Raw genomic sequence first — 11,690 nt, 5'->3', positions numbered from 1 at the left:
ACGTGTACAGTACGTGTACAGTACGTGTACAGTTACGATTCGAGTCAGTCGAAGTAGTACGTAGTACGCGTAGTACTACCAAATCCGGAACTCAGACACTTGGTCTGCCTCGCATTGAGAGATCGCGAGGTGACAGGGGTCAACGTGTCAAGTTCAAGATATACAATCACAGAATACGCGAATGTGCCGAAAGGTACAAGTGGAGTCTGGGATAGGCCTGGGGCGAACTGGATCCAAGTAAGCGCACGGTAATGCCGGATCTGGTAAGCCACAGAGCAGGGAGTAACGAAGTGACGATACTGTGACAAGACAGTTTCGGACACAGTCTGAGTGAGAACAGTAGAAGCAGCCGTGCCCGATCGGGAGTGTATCACCGATGCAGGACACGAGCTGTGGCGGAAGGGGAGTGTATCAACCTTCGCGCCGTGCTTTTGTTCAATCAATATTCAACTCACAAACACTCTACAGTCTGAGTAAGAGTGAAGTGAAACAGGTGCTAAAAAGAGAAAAACGCTCCATAGGCGTTATCGACTGATTAGGATGTAAGTAGCCGCAGTACGTCATAGCTGATAAGGTAGTAGTTGTAGTACATGGAGTACGTATGATACGAGATCATAAACATGTACGAAAGTACGAAGGTATGAAAGTACGTGTAGTTGTACCTTCGAGTGTACGAAAGTACTTTCGTACCTTCGAAGGTACAGTACACGTACAGTACGTGTACGTGTACACGTACAGCACAAGATACGAGTAAAAATAAAACAGGAAAACGTCAGTGTCACGTCCACAAACCCCACAATTGACGCACACAACGCATGTCAGACGCATCCGCCGGAGCGCAGGCGAGGCGAGAGAGCTACCTTGCGTCGCTGTTGATATCCGAAGCGCGCGACCGCGTGGACGCGGCTAAACATCGCAGCGTGAACGCGCTGAACGAACCCTCGAATAAGGATGGTTTGCGCGTCCGCCCGAACGAGCGATACCTCGCGAACACGCTGAGACAAGTGAACTCGACGAACGCGCGCGCAGATTCGGGATCTAGTGCGCGTGAAGTAAACGAAGACAATCAGAAGGGGGGGGCAAGAAAGAAAAGACAGCGGAGACGAGGGAGAGAGCGTGAAGAGAAGACGCGAACACGACGAAGGAAGCGCCGCGTTCGGGTTGGCGACAACAACAGAACCGACTCCGCTACATCTTCGCCCTCGAGCGAAGAAGCGTGGCGTCTGCGGGGAAAGGAAAGTAACACGGAAATAGTGCGAGCGTCCGCAGTTGACGAAGATGACGCGCGGCTTGTCGCGTTCCTTGCGAAGCCCGGACGCGAACGCCGCGGCCGCGGTGCGGTTGGTCCACGATCAGTTGAACCTGGCCCATACCGCGGTTGCGGCGACGCGGAGGAAGATGGACGCGTGCGCAATGCACCTGCCACACAGCCTCTGAACCCTGGGCGTGCTCCCGCAAGAATTTCCCTCGGTGAACTCCAACGAAAGAAATTGTCGATCCCGTGCGGTGTGCACAACCGGTTCGTAACGAGTACACTGGTGAATACCGTGCAGTCGAATCGGTACGCTGCGTCGAACAACATGTGGCGAGCGCGAGAAAAACAACTCGAGTTGGAGTTGCGCGATGGCGCGGTTAGAGGCGGATGTGCTAGCAAGGACGAACGTAGTGACGAGCGAAGTCCGAAAGACTTTCAAGCCAAAACCGAAGAATTATAGAGCAGAAGACACAACGAGAAACGATCCTCCTTTCGAACAAAATGTTTCTGTCAGGTCGTTCCATATCCCCAAAAGCTTTCTATGCAGTTCGGGGGTCGCCCTTCGGAAAGTGGCGGGAGAGTCCAAAATGGACCCTCCCGCCAGTTTCAAATTAGGGAACGTCGTGACACAAGCGTTTCGTGAAGTTCGGCAAGGTATTGGCCCGTACAAACGAGCGCGATACCAGTGAGCGTGAGACGCGTGAACAAGAGAGTAGAGCGAATGTGACACACTGTGTCCTTGAAAGACGGCGTAACGCACTTTACACGACCGTTTCAGTCGAACGCGCGCGTTGTTCCCTCGCTCAGAACGAAAACTACGCAGCCCTTCCGGGCAAATGTGACGTATTCGGGCACGAGACTTTTTAGTCTGGAAAAAATGCAAATCGTCAACCGAGCTGGTCATGACCAAAAAGTCATACGGAACGACGCGGTACACGACGGCGGGATGTGACGCCGGAAACGACGCGCGATACGCGTGGGTCTTCGACACGTACACTACTGTACAACGTTGTACACAAAATGATAGTCTGCGAATATCACTGAATAAAACGTGCATTTACAACAATACTTTCGTACACGTTATTGTACTGTATGTGTATGTACTGTACAGCTGTACGTATACGAGTCATACACACACATAAACCGCACCACAAATAAACACGAGACACACAAAAAAAAACTTCCGTACTGTACGTGTACGTGTACACGTACGTGTACACGTACACGTACAGTCTTCCGTACACGTGTACAATACTGAACTGTATCTGATATACACGTACAGTACTGTACAAAAAGACTGAGCTCTACACGTAACCCATCCGGGCAAAACATGTGATCTAAATGCGAGCAGTGTACAGTACGTGTACAGTACACGTACGTGTACAGCTGTACACGTACACTACACGTACACCGTTCTTTTCCTGTCGCAACATTTTTTGCGACGAGCGCGTCGCCGTTCACGAGCGCGGGATATCGCGCCGTTTGCTCTCGACGCGCTCGCGTCGTCTGCACCGCCCTCGAACGCGGTCCAGTCCCTAGCGTCGAGTCGAAGGAATGACGTCCACGGCGACGACGACGCGCTACGTCGGCGCGCTCGATAACGGCACGACGTCGACGCGATTCATCTTGTACAGGATCGAACGCCCCGGCGTCTTGACGCCGGTGTCGTCGCACCAGGTCGAGCACGCGCAGACGTATCCGAAGCCCGGGTGCGTGCGCCATTCGCATCGCGCGGATCACGCCGACTCCTAAATCTCGGCTCCAGCCTAATCGAATCGATCCTCGCGCCCGCGCGCGCGATCCGCTTCTCTTCCGTTCCGTTCGCGACCGCCCGTCCGAGCGCGCGTCAGTCACCTCCCGCGTCGCTCTGCATCGGCCACTGCGCTCACCCCCCACGCCACCGCGACCTCCACCTCCTTTCTCTTCAGATGGTGCGAACACGATCCCGAGGAGATATTCGCGAATGCGCTGACGTGCATGGAACGCGCGTGCGCGCGAGGGGACGCCCCCGGTGGCGGCGTCGACGCGACCGCGATCGAGTGCATCGGGATCGCGAACCAACGGGAGACCGTCGTCGCGTGGGACGCGCGCACGCGGGAGTGCCTGCACAACGCGATCGTCTGGCTAGACACGCGCACGCGAGACATCTGCGACGAGTTGACTCGCGAGGCGAGGGAAGACGGCGAGGACACGGGGGCGGATCGGTTCCGCGAATCGTGCGGGCTCCCCATCAACACGTACTTCAGCGCCGGGAAGATGCGTTGGTGCGCGCGCACGCGAGACAGTCGTCGTTTCAACAGATGCCGTAGCGCGCATGCCGCTTGAATAAGCCGATCGTCTGACCGATCCTCTGACCGATCGACTGACTGACCGATTCATTCGAACCCCGCCGCGCGAATGTCGCAGGTTGCTTGAAAACTCCGCCCGCGTTCGTGAGGCGAACAAAAACGGAACGTTGAAGTTTGGAACGATCGACTCGTGGCTCGTTCACCGCCTCACGAACGGGGCGAGGCACGTCACGGACGTGACGAACGCATCACGGACGATGCTCATGGACTTGAGAACGACGCGTTGGCGAAAAGACACGTGCGACGCGTTTCAAGTGAACGTGGAATCGCTGCCAGAGATTCTATCCTCTGCAGACGACTTTGGCACGATTGCGCTCGGGTATTTGCGCGGCGTGAAATTAACCGCCGCTCTCGGGGATCAGCACGCGGCGACGCTGGGGCAGCGCTGCCGCCCTGGCGAGGCGAAGTGCACGTACGGCACTGGATGTTTCATGTTTTTGAACACTGGCTGTCACGTCGTGACGTCCGAGCATGGATTGCTCACAACAGTGGCGTGGCGACTCAAGCCAGGTTCAAATCCAAAACGCGCACACGGCGACAGCGACAGCTCGGAGGATGCGCCACGGTACGCGCCCAATTGTTTGTACGCTCTGGAAGGGTCCGTCGCGATTGCGGGCGCGGGCGTGCAGTGGCTGCGGGACAACCTCGGGATAATTCGAAGCACCTCGGACGTGGAGCCACTCGCGGGGAGCGTCGACGACGCCGCCGGCGTGGTCTTCGTCCCGGCATTCACAGGGTTATTCGCGCCGCGTTGGAAGCAAGATGCGAGAGGGGTGATCGTGGGTTTAACGCAGCACTCCACTGCGGCGCACATCGCGAGGGCGCTGCTTGACGCGATTTGTTTTCAGGTAAAAGACGTGTTGGACGCGATGATCGCGGACGTTTGCAGACGCCCTGGCGAAAGCGGCTACGTGGAAAACTCGGATCAACTAAAGTCTACTGCGTCGTTCTCGGTGCCGAATGTTCTGCGCGTGGACGGCGGCGCGACCGCGAACGCGTTGCTGATGCAGACTCAGGCAGATGTCTTGGGGATGGAAATTTCACGGCCGAGAGACGTGGAGACAACAGCGCTCGGGGCCGCGCTCGCCGCCGGGATAGGAGCTGGGCTGTGGAGCGAGGAAGATGTTTTTGCGCGGGAGGGGGATTTTGAACGCGTCGGCGACGGTGACGGCGGCGCCGATGAGACCGCGACGACGACGTTCGAGCCGAGAACAACTGCAGAAGAAAGAGCAAAGCGGTTCGCGCTTTGGTGCGAAGCCGTTGGCAAGAGTTTCGGCCTCGCGAGAGAGTGAGGGTCGGTAGAAAAAACGCGCGCCTCCGCGACGCGTTAATGTGAGGAAAGTGCGCGTGGGTAACAACTCGACCTTATCCGGGTTACATTCCTCAAATGGTCTCAGACACACAGTGCAGTGTTCGCGCCTGACGCCATCTCTTGGACGACGAGAAGCGAGCGTCGCTCGACTTGCCGCCGGCGTCCGCGCGCGTATCTCTACCGAACTCGTCCTCACCCTCGTCGGCGTTCGCCCTCGAGCCAATCCGGCGAGCCGCGCGACATGACCATCGCGGCCGGGTTTCATGGTGCGTCGTCATTGCATGCGGCGTCTTTCGACGCCTCCTCGGCTTCCTTCACGTTCCTCTCCACTGTTGTTGTGTTTTTTTGTCCTTTTTTTGTCCTTGGTTAAGTTGGTGTCTCCAAGCTGTCCGCTCACCGATTGAGCTGTTTTTATGCTTTATCATCATTGCGATGCGAGCCCTCTCTGTGTAATCTCTGATTTCATTTTCGTATGGACGCAGCATGGGTTCGAACGGTTGCGAAGAGGGGGGGCTTGTGAGAGACGCGACGTTTTTATCGGCTGGACACGTTCTCGCACGCACATACGTGCACCGAAACGAGCACGGGCTACACGTACACGTACACGTACCGAAAGTAGTCTACGGAAGTACGAAAGTACGATTTGTACTTTCGTACGAGTACTTTCGTACTTTAAAGTATCATACTGTACGTGTAATTTCGTACATACTAGTTGTACGAAAGTACATTTTTTATTTCCGGAAATAGAATAAGTTGTTTACTTCCGTACAAAAATCGTACGAAAGTACAACGTTGTACTTTCGTACCTTCGAAGGTACGAAAGTACTTCCGTATTACTTTCGTACGAAAGTACTTGCGAAAGTATTTTCGAAAGTACAAATGTACGAAAGTACGAAAGTACCTTCGAAGGTACGAAGGTACTTCCGTACGTGTACAGTACACGTAGGGCTACAGTACTTCCGGAAGTAAAAGTTGTTTATTCAACTAAGCCCTTGTACTAAGTTGTCCGGGAGAAGAATAAATAGATACCTTCGTAATACCTTCGTACTGTAGAGCTACGTGTACAGTGTACACATCTACACACTGTAGAGTGTACAGTACAACGTAGTACGAAAGTACTTTCGAAAGTACGAAAGTACTTTCGTACTTTCGTACGAAAGTACTTCCACTTCCGTACATAAAACGTGTACTGTACGTGTAGTGTACTGTACAGTACAACTTCCGAAGATTCTGTACCTTCGGTACACTAGCTAGCTAGCTATCTAGTACTTTCGTAAACTACAACGTTGTACTGCGAAGACCCAAATCAATCCGTAGCAGACCAAGCATTCGCAGATTTTACGACCCTCGGGGGAACTGGTGGTGATGTGAAACATACTCTTTCTATTGACGAAATGCCGTCGCACTCTCACGATAGTTTTAACACTACTTTCGTTGGTATAACTGGCGGAAATAGCTATTGGTATATTGACAACAATAATCAAATCGTTCAAACTGGTTCTACTGGCGGAGGTCAGCCCCACAGTATTATGAACCCATATCAGGTGGTTCTGTACTATCGTAGAACAGCTTAATCACGAAGTCTCGCCGCCCCGTACATATGCTCGTGCGCTGCCGCAACTCGCCTACGACGACACACTTCGCACGTTCCCAAATAGTAATCATCAGTCAGTCTCTTTTTTAACTTCAACTTCGGGCAATATAGGTCGTATTTAAATATCGAAATCTACCTTGTATGTTATCTTTGTCAGTCCTTTGTCATACTTCCGGAAGTACTTCCGTACTTCCGTAGGGATATTTTATGTGTACAAGCAGCAGGCAGGGACCGATATTAATAAATGACAGTAGCCCTTTGACTACGAAGGCACTTCCGTACGGAAATACGACGGTATAGACGAGGCGGCGCATGACGCCCAGTCAGCCTCGTACTCTTCTCGTATTCGGCCAAATTAATTTGCGACTTTTTTAATTCCCAATTCGTATGAGCGCAGTCAGACGCGCACCATCACGTCCGCGCTTTTCCATGCGCCGTCGTGGCGCGGAAGGATCTGCAACTTTGCATAGCAGCCATTTGCGATTTTAGACAACAGATCCATGCGTTTGCGTGGTAGACTAAAGACGGGAAGACCGTTTTCGGACCCCTCGGGACCTTTTTCTTAAAAAAATGAATAAAAGCCCTGAACAGAAAATGTCCCTATGAAATTGCTCCGCTCCTCTGCGAAAGCACGCGCGCAGTCCTCACATAGTCTACAGTTCACGACTCGTCTCAAGAGTGGCATGCTTGCGTGGCAGGGCGCGACAAAGAACAATTTCCATCGCGGTTGCGGCGCGTCCCTTGCTTCCAGATGGGCGGCGAAGAAGCGCGCGCTCTGCGACGCGGAGGAGACCGCGAGAGAAGAAGGGTTTCAGAGCGAGGACGAGAGCTCGCGCGTGCGAGAAGCGGGAAATAAGCGCACGCGGCATTTCGCAAAGCCCCTCGACACGTCGCTGGACGTCTTGGACATCGTCCTTCTCCGCCACGAGGCCACTGAAGCGCTGGAAGCAACGATTGCGACGGCCGCGACGAACACGACGAACGAGGCGAACACGGCCGGCGAAGAGGCGTGCTCTAAGAAAAACGTCGACTGCGCTGCGCTCGCGTTAACGCCGTACATGCGTCCATCGCGCCCATCGTCCGGGCCTTTCATTGCTACGATTCCGTCGGTGTGCATCATCTCCCCTGCCGCCGCCGAGTCGTCTCTCGACCTCTGCGGCGACCTGAGTCTCACGGCGCGAGCGCGCGGTGCGGAGGAGGAGGCCACGGCGGAGGAAGAGGCCAAGGCGCGCCAGTCCGCGGTGGCGACCGCCGCCACGCAAGCCGCGCTCCACAACCCGCGGCGGCTCCTTTTCGCGTCGGATGACGGCGACGACAAGCGCGAAGACGAGACCGAGGAGGTGACCAGCCGCGGAGGCGACTTCGACCTCGACCTCGTGCGGACACAGCTGTGCGCCTGCAGTTCTCCTCTCCGCGCGCTCGCGGACGTGATGTGCTCTCCGCGGACGGGCGCGCGGATGTTTCTGTTCTCAGACGCGTGGATGGTCGAGGAAGAGGAAGAGGAGCAATTCTGAGCCCTCGCGCGCGGGAAGGAGAATGACGAACGAGACGATCGCGGCGAACATGACTCACGCGTCCTGTGGACGTCGACAACCTGGACCGCGTCTTGGTTGCTCACATTGTACACACTACGGAAAATTAAATACGCATGAACGAGCGCGCATATGGCTCACAGGATCTCGACTCTGCGAGCGCTTCTCCCGCCCGACCCCCCCCCTCCGCCCGCGCGTAGGTTCTCCTCCCTCGCCACCGCATGCCACTCTAAAATCTGCTCTATCTGATTCGCCTCTCTCTCTTCGCTCCTCTGTTTGAACACCTGCACGACCCTCGCGAGCAGCATCACGGCGAGAAACAGTCCGAACACTCTCAGCGTGAACACGGGAGAGTCGTAATCGCTCCCCCCGAACACAGCGATGACGACGTACAGCACGACGAAGGCTATCGCGACGAAGATGAACATTCTCATCCAAAACGCGAACCTCTCCGCGGCAGCGTCTCTCTCTCTCTCTCTCTCTCTCGACCCAGGGTCGTCGTGATCGACTCTGTTCGAGAGCTCGTGATGAAGCGCTCGTATCTGCGACAGCGTCGCCGGGTGGATCCCCGTATCTCGCGCGTCTGGGATGCCCGGCACCCCTCTCGCGCGCGCGTTGAGTTCCGCGACGTTCCGCGAGGTGATTGTGCGCGCGCGGCCGTTTGCGTCGATAACGACGACCTGCACGCTGCCCTCGCTCGCGTCATTGCGTCGTAAGGACGCCTCCGCTTCGAGCATAGTGTTTAGGTTTATCATCGCGAAATCGAGCGTCGTGGAGGGCAGACGTCCGTACGCCGCGTGGAAGTTCAACGCCTGCGCGTGCAGACGATCCGTCGCCGCTCGCCGCTCGTCCTCCTCCCTCGCGCGTTCCCTCCGCGCGCTTCGTCCCGCGTTCGCGAAGTATCCCGGGAACGATCGCATGCATAGCTCGCACGATGTTACCCCGGTCTCGGTGCACCACCGCGCGAGGCACGCGACGTGGACGTACGACATCGACCCTTTGCACTTGCACGGGGAGCAGAACGGGGGATCGTCCATGAGACATATCCGACACTCCGCTCCTTCTGGGGCGTCGGGAACGACGGCGACCGCGGCGGGCATCGCGTCGTCGTCGCGGTCGTTTTCTCCTGCGGCGTCATCCTCGAGCTCGCGCGTGGCGACATCCGGATCGTTCCGCGCGTCGCTTCGGCGAGTCGACGAGGCGCGATTCCGTTCCTCGGCGGGCGGGGCGTCGCTCCCTCGCGCGCGCGCGGGCGCGGGCGCGTTCGCGGGCGTCGCGTCCGCGACGGGGGGATCGCGGGCGTCCACGGTCCCGGGGGGTGACGCGGGTTCGCGCGCTTGATCCATCGCGCTTGCGACGACCCCCGACGTCGACGGTGCGCGACAGGGAAGTGTGTAGCTTGTACAGCAACAAGCAACACGAAGCCCGCCCGCAGACCTTCCGTCATGTCACATTTTAATACCTGTATGCGACTGCGATAGGTAATAATTTGATAGACATCGTCTATCCTATTGGGTTTATTATTACTACTTATACTAATACAAACCCCTCTACACAACTGGCGAATACCACCTGGGTTCGATTTGGCGAAGGAAAGTGCGTCGTTGGGGTTAGTGATACTGATGCGGACTTCGCAGCTGGGGCTACGGGTGGTTCGAAGCAACACACTCTTTTGGAAAACGAGATGCCCTCACACTCGCATACATTCGCTGATTCTTATAGAAATACGACTTTTCCTGGTGCGGATTTTAGTTATGGTCCAAATTGGGCTGCTGTCCCCACAAATGTGATAGACCAAGCCGATACTACTAACTCTGCTGGTGGTTCGCAACCTTTTAACATTATGAACCCATACATTTCGTGTTATATGTGGCGACGCACAGCTTAATTTCTATCTATAAAGTAGTAATGAGTTTCGTTCAGGCACTTAGTTCAGCAAGAAGAAATCAGGTTATTTCAGCTATGAAAACTACCTCTTCGGGGGCTATTGAAATGACTGGTGATATACAGATTACGGGTGCTTTAGAGGCTCAAAGTATAGGAACAACACTACTAAATACCATATTCCCAATAGGCAGTATTTACTTTACGGCGTCTGCGGTAAATCCAAGCACTTCCAACGGGGGAACTTGGCAACGCTACGCGCAAGGGAAATGCCTTTTTTCGGTAGATGATACTGATACTGATTTTAGTTTTGAGACTACTGGAGGTGTAAAAGAGGTAGTTTTAACGGAAGCTCAGATGCCCTCCCATTCGCACACTTTAGATGACTTTGTAAGAGCAGTCCAAACTAATGGAGCAATTTACCATAACGACTTTCAAAAAGTCCCTAAACCAATAGGCATTACAACTCTCGCAAATACTACCGACACCGCGGGTGGATTGAACGGCACAACACAGCCTTTTAATAATATGCCCCCATACATAGCAATCTACTGCTGGAAAAGAACTTCTTAGTCTATGGATGTCTCGGGAGATCGCATTTATTTTTCGTGTGCAGAGAGCTTCCGGAGAAATGTCCCGACGACTGGTACCGACCGACCGCTGGTTATTTAAAGCACAAAATCTTAACTGATTTCCATGAAACTTCGCACACAGACCGACAATGGCCGTGCGCGCCAACCCTAAACTTTTCGCGCCCCAAAAACCCTAAAGGCTTTTGCGCGACGGGAACATGAGACCTTTGAGAAACCCGCCTGACGAGACCTTCTCACCTTCTCCTGAGATTTTAATTTAGCGATGACCGCGCAGCGGTCATCGTCGTACCTCCGCTTTTTTTGTGTAAAATTAGGTTCAAATTGTGTATATTATTAAGGGTGAGTGAAACGAACCTTGACCGACGCAGTCGGTCAAGCTTAATAGTATCACACTATTTCACCTAATTTTACACAAAAAAAGCGGAGGTACGTGTACTACAACGCGTTAGTTAACGCGTTGTACACGTACTGATCCATTATTATCAGCGCCTCTGGCGCTTCGGCCGTCGGTAGTCGGGGAGTTTGAACCGAGATTGGCGAGTTCGGTCGACGATTTCGACCGACCGCGTGTACTCGCGCGTACTCGCGCGTACTCGCGCGCGCGCTGCCGACAGAGTTAAGGGTGAAATGAACCCGAAGGGTTCAACCCTTTAGGCTCCGTCAATTCACGTTAATTCGCGGCTTAAGGGCGTACGAGTAGTACAGTATCATACCTTCGTATGTTGTACGAAAGTACGAAAGTACCTTCGAAGGTACTTTCGTACTTTCGTACGAAAGTACTTTCGTACGAGACTTGTACGAGTACACGTACAGTACGTGTACACGTACAACGCGTTACAGTAAAGTATTGTTTTCCCCGCATGGATAGCTCAGTCTTTTTGTACACACGTAAAATCAGATATACACAGTACAACTTGTACCTTCGTACTGTACATCTACTGTCTGTACCATATGTGTACAGTATTATTACCTTCGAAGGATTGTACCAGTACGTGTACACGTAGTGTACCTGTACCGAGTGCGCTTCAAAATCTCGTTTCGTGCACCACTGCTAGGTCCGGACTGGCACCACATTTCCGGCCCTTTCGATGTGCACTTAAGAGACGGTAAATCTCGCGGTGAACGTTTTCCTTTCAAAATTTTCGATCGGTCGATCTGGGCTCAAATTCACA

General features: G+C 54.2%; 4 protein-coding genes across 4 annotated transcripts; 3 read left to right on the top strand and 1 right to left on the bottom strand.

Moving 5' to 3' along the window:
* Positions 1-2,701: 2,701 nt before the first annotated feature.
* Positions 2,702-4,959, top strand: MICPUCDRAFT_45227 (uncharacterized protein). Its single transcript, XM_003056276.1, has 4 exons — positions 2,702-2,964; positions 3,184-3,519; positions 3,662-4,096; positions 4,145-4,959. Exons 1-4 carry the CDS (start codon positions 2,810-2,812, stop codon positions 4,893-4,895), a joined length of 1,677 nt encoding a protein of 558 aa, XP_003056322.1. The 5' UTR covers positions 2,702-2,809; the 3' UTR covers positions 4,896-4,959.
* Positions 4,960-7,111: 2,152 nt separating this feature from the next.
* Positions 7,112-8,157, top strand: MICPUCDRAFT_64190 (uncharacterized protein; the record flags this gene model as incomplete). Its single annotated transcript, XM_003056275.1, has 1 exon — positions 7,112-8,157. The coding sequence occupies one exon, from the start codon at positions 7,112-7,114 to the stop codon at positions 8,021-8,023; it is 912 nt and encodes a 303-aa protein (XP_003056321.1). The 3' UTR covers positions 8,024-8,157.
* A 21-nt stretch (positions 8,158-8,178) lies between these two features.
* On the bottom strand, positions 8,179-9,387 carry MICPUCDRAFT_38422 (uncharacterized protein; the record flags this gene model as incomplete). Its single annotated transcript, XM_003055876.1, has 1 exon — positions 8,179-9,387. The coding sequence occupies one exon, from the start codon at positions 9,385-9,387 to the stop codon at positions 8,179-8,181; it is 1,209 nt and encodes a 402-aa protein (XP_003055922.1).
* Positions 9,388-9,626: 239 nt separating this feature from the next.
* Positions 9,627-10,498, top strand: MICPUCDRAFT_64189 (uncharacterized protein; the record flags this gene model as incomplete). Its single annotated transcript, XM_003056274.1, has 1 exon — positions 9,627-10,498. Exon 1 carries the CDS (start codon positions 9,950-9,952, stop codon positions 10,496-10,498), a length of 549 nt encoding a protein of 182 aa, XP_003056320.1. The 5' UTR covers positions 9,627-9,949.
* Between the last annotated feature and the right edge of the window lie 1,192 nt (positions 10,499-11,690).

Source organism: Micromonas pusilla (assembly GCF_000151265.4).
Source record: "Micromonas pusilla CCMP1545 genomic scaffold MICPUCscaffold_2, whole genome shotgun sequence".
Lineage (NCBI taxonomy): Eukaryota > Viridiplantae > Chlorophyta > Mamiellophyceae > Mamiellales > Mamiellaceae > Micromonas > Micromonas pusilla.
Note: the sequence above shows the minus strand (reverse complement) of the source record. Positions and strands in the feature narration are given on the sequence as shown.

Coding starts and splice junctions, on each gene's coding strand:
- MICPUCDRAFT_45227 (XM_003056276.1), top strand. CDS start 2,810: ATGACGTCCACGGCGACGACGACGCGCTACGTCGGCGCGCTCGATAAC. Junction 3,520..3,661: donor AGCGCCGGGAAGATGCGTTG/GTGCGCGCGCAC, acceptor CGAATGTCGCAG/GTTGCTTGAAAACTCCGCCC. Junction 4,097..4,144: donor GGATTGCTCACAACAGTGGC/GTGGCGACTCAA, acceptor ACACGGCGACAG/CGACAGCTCGGAGGATGCGC.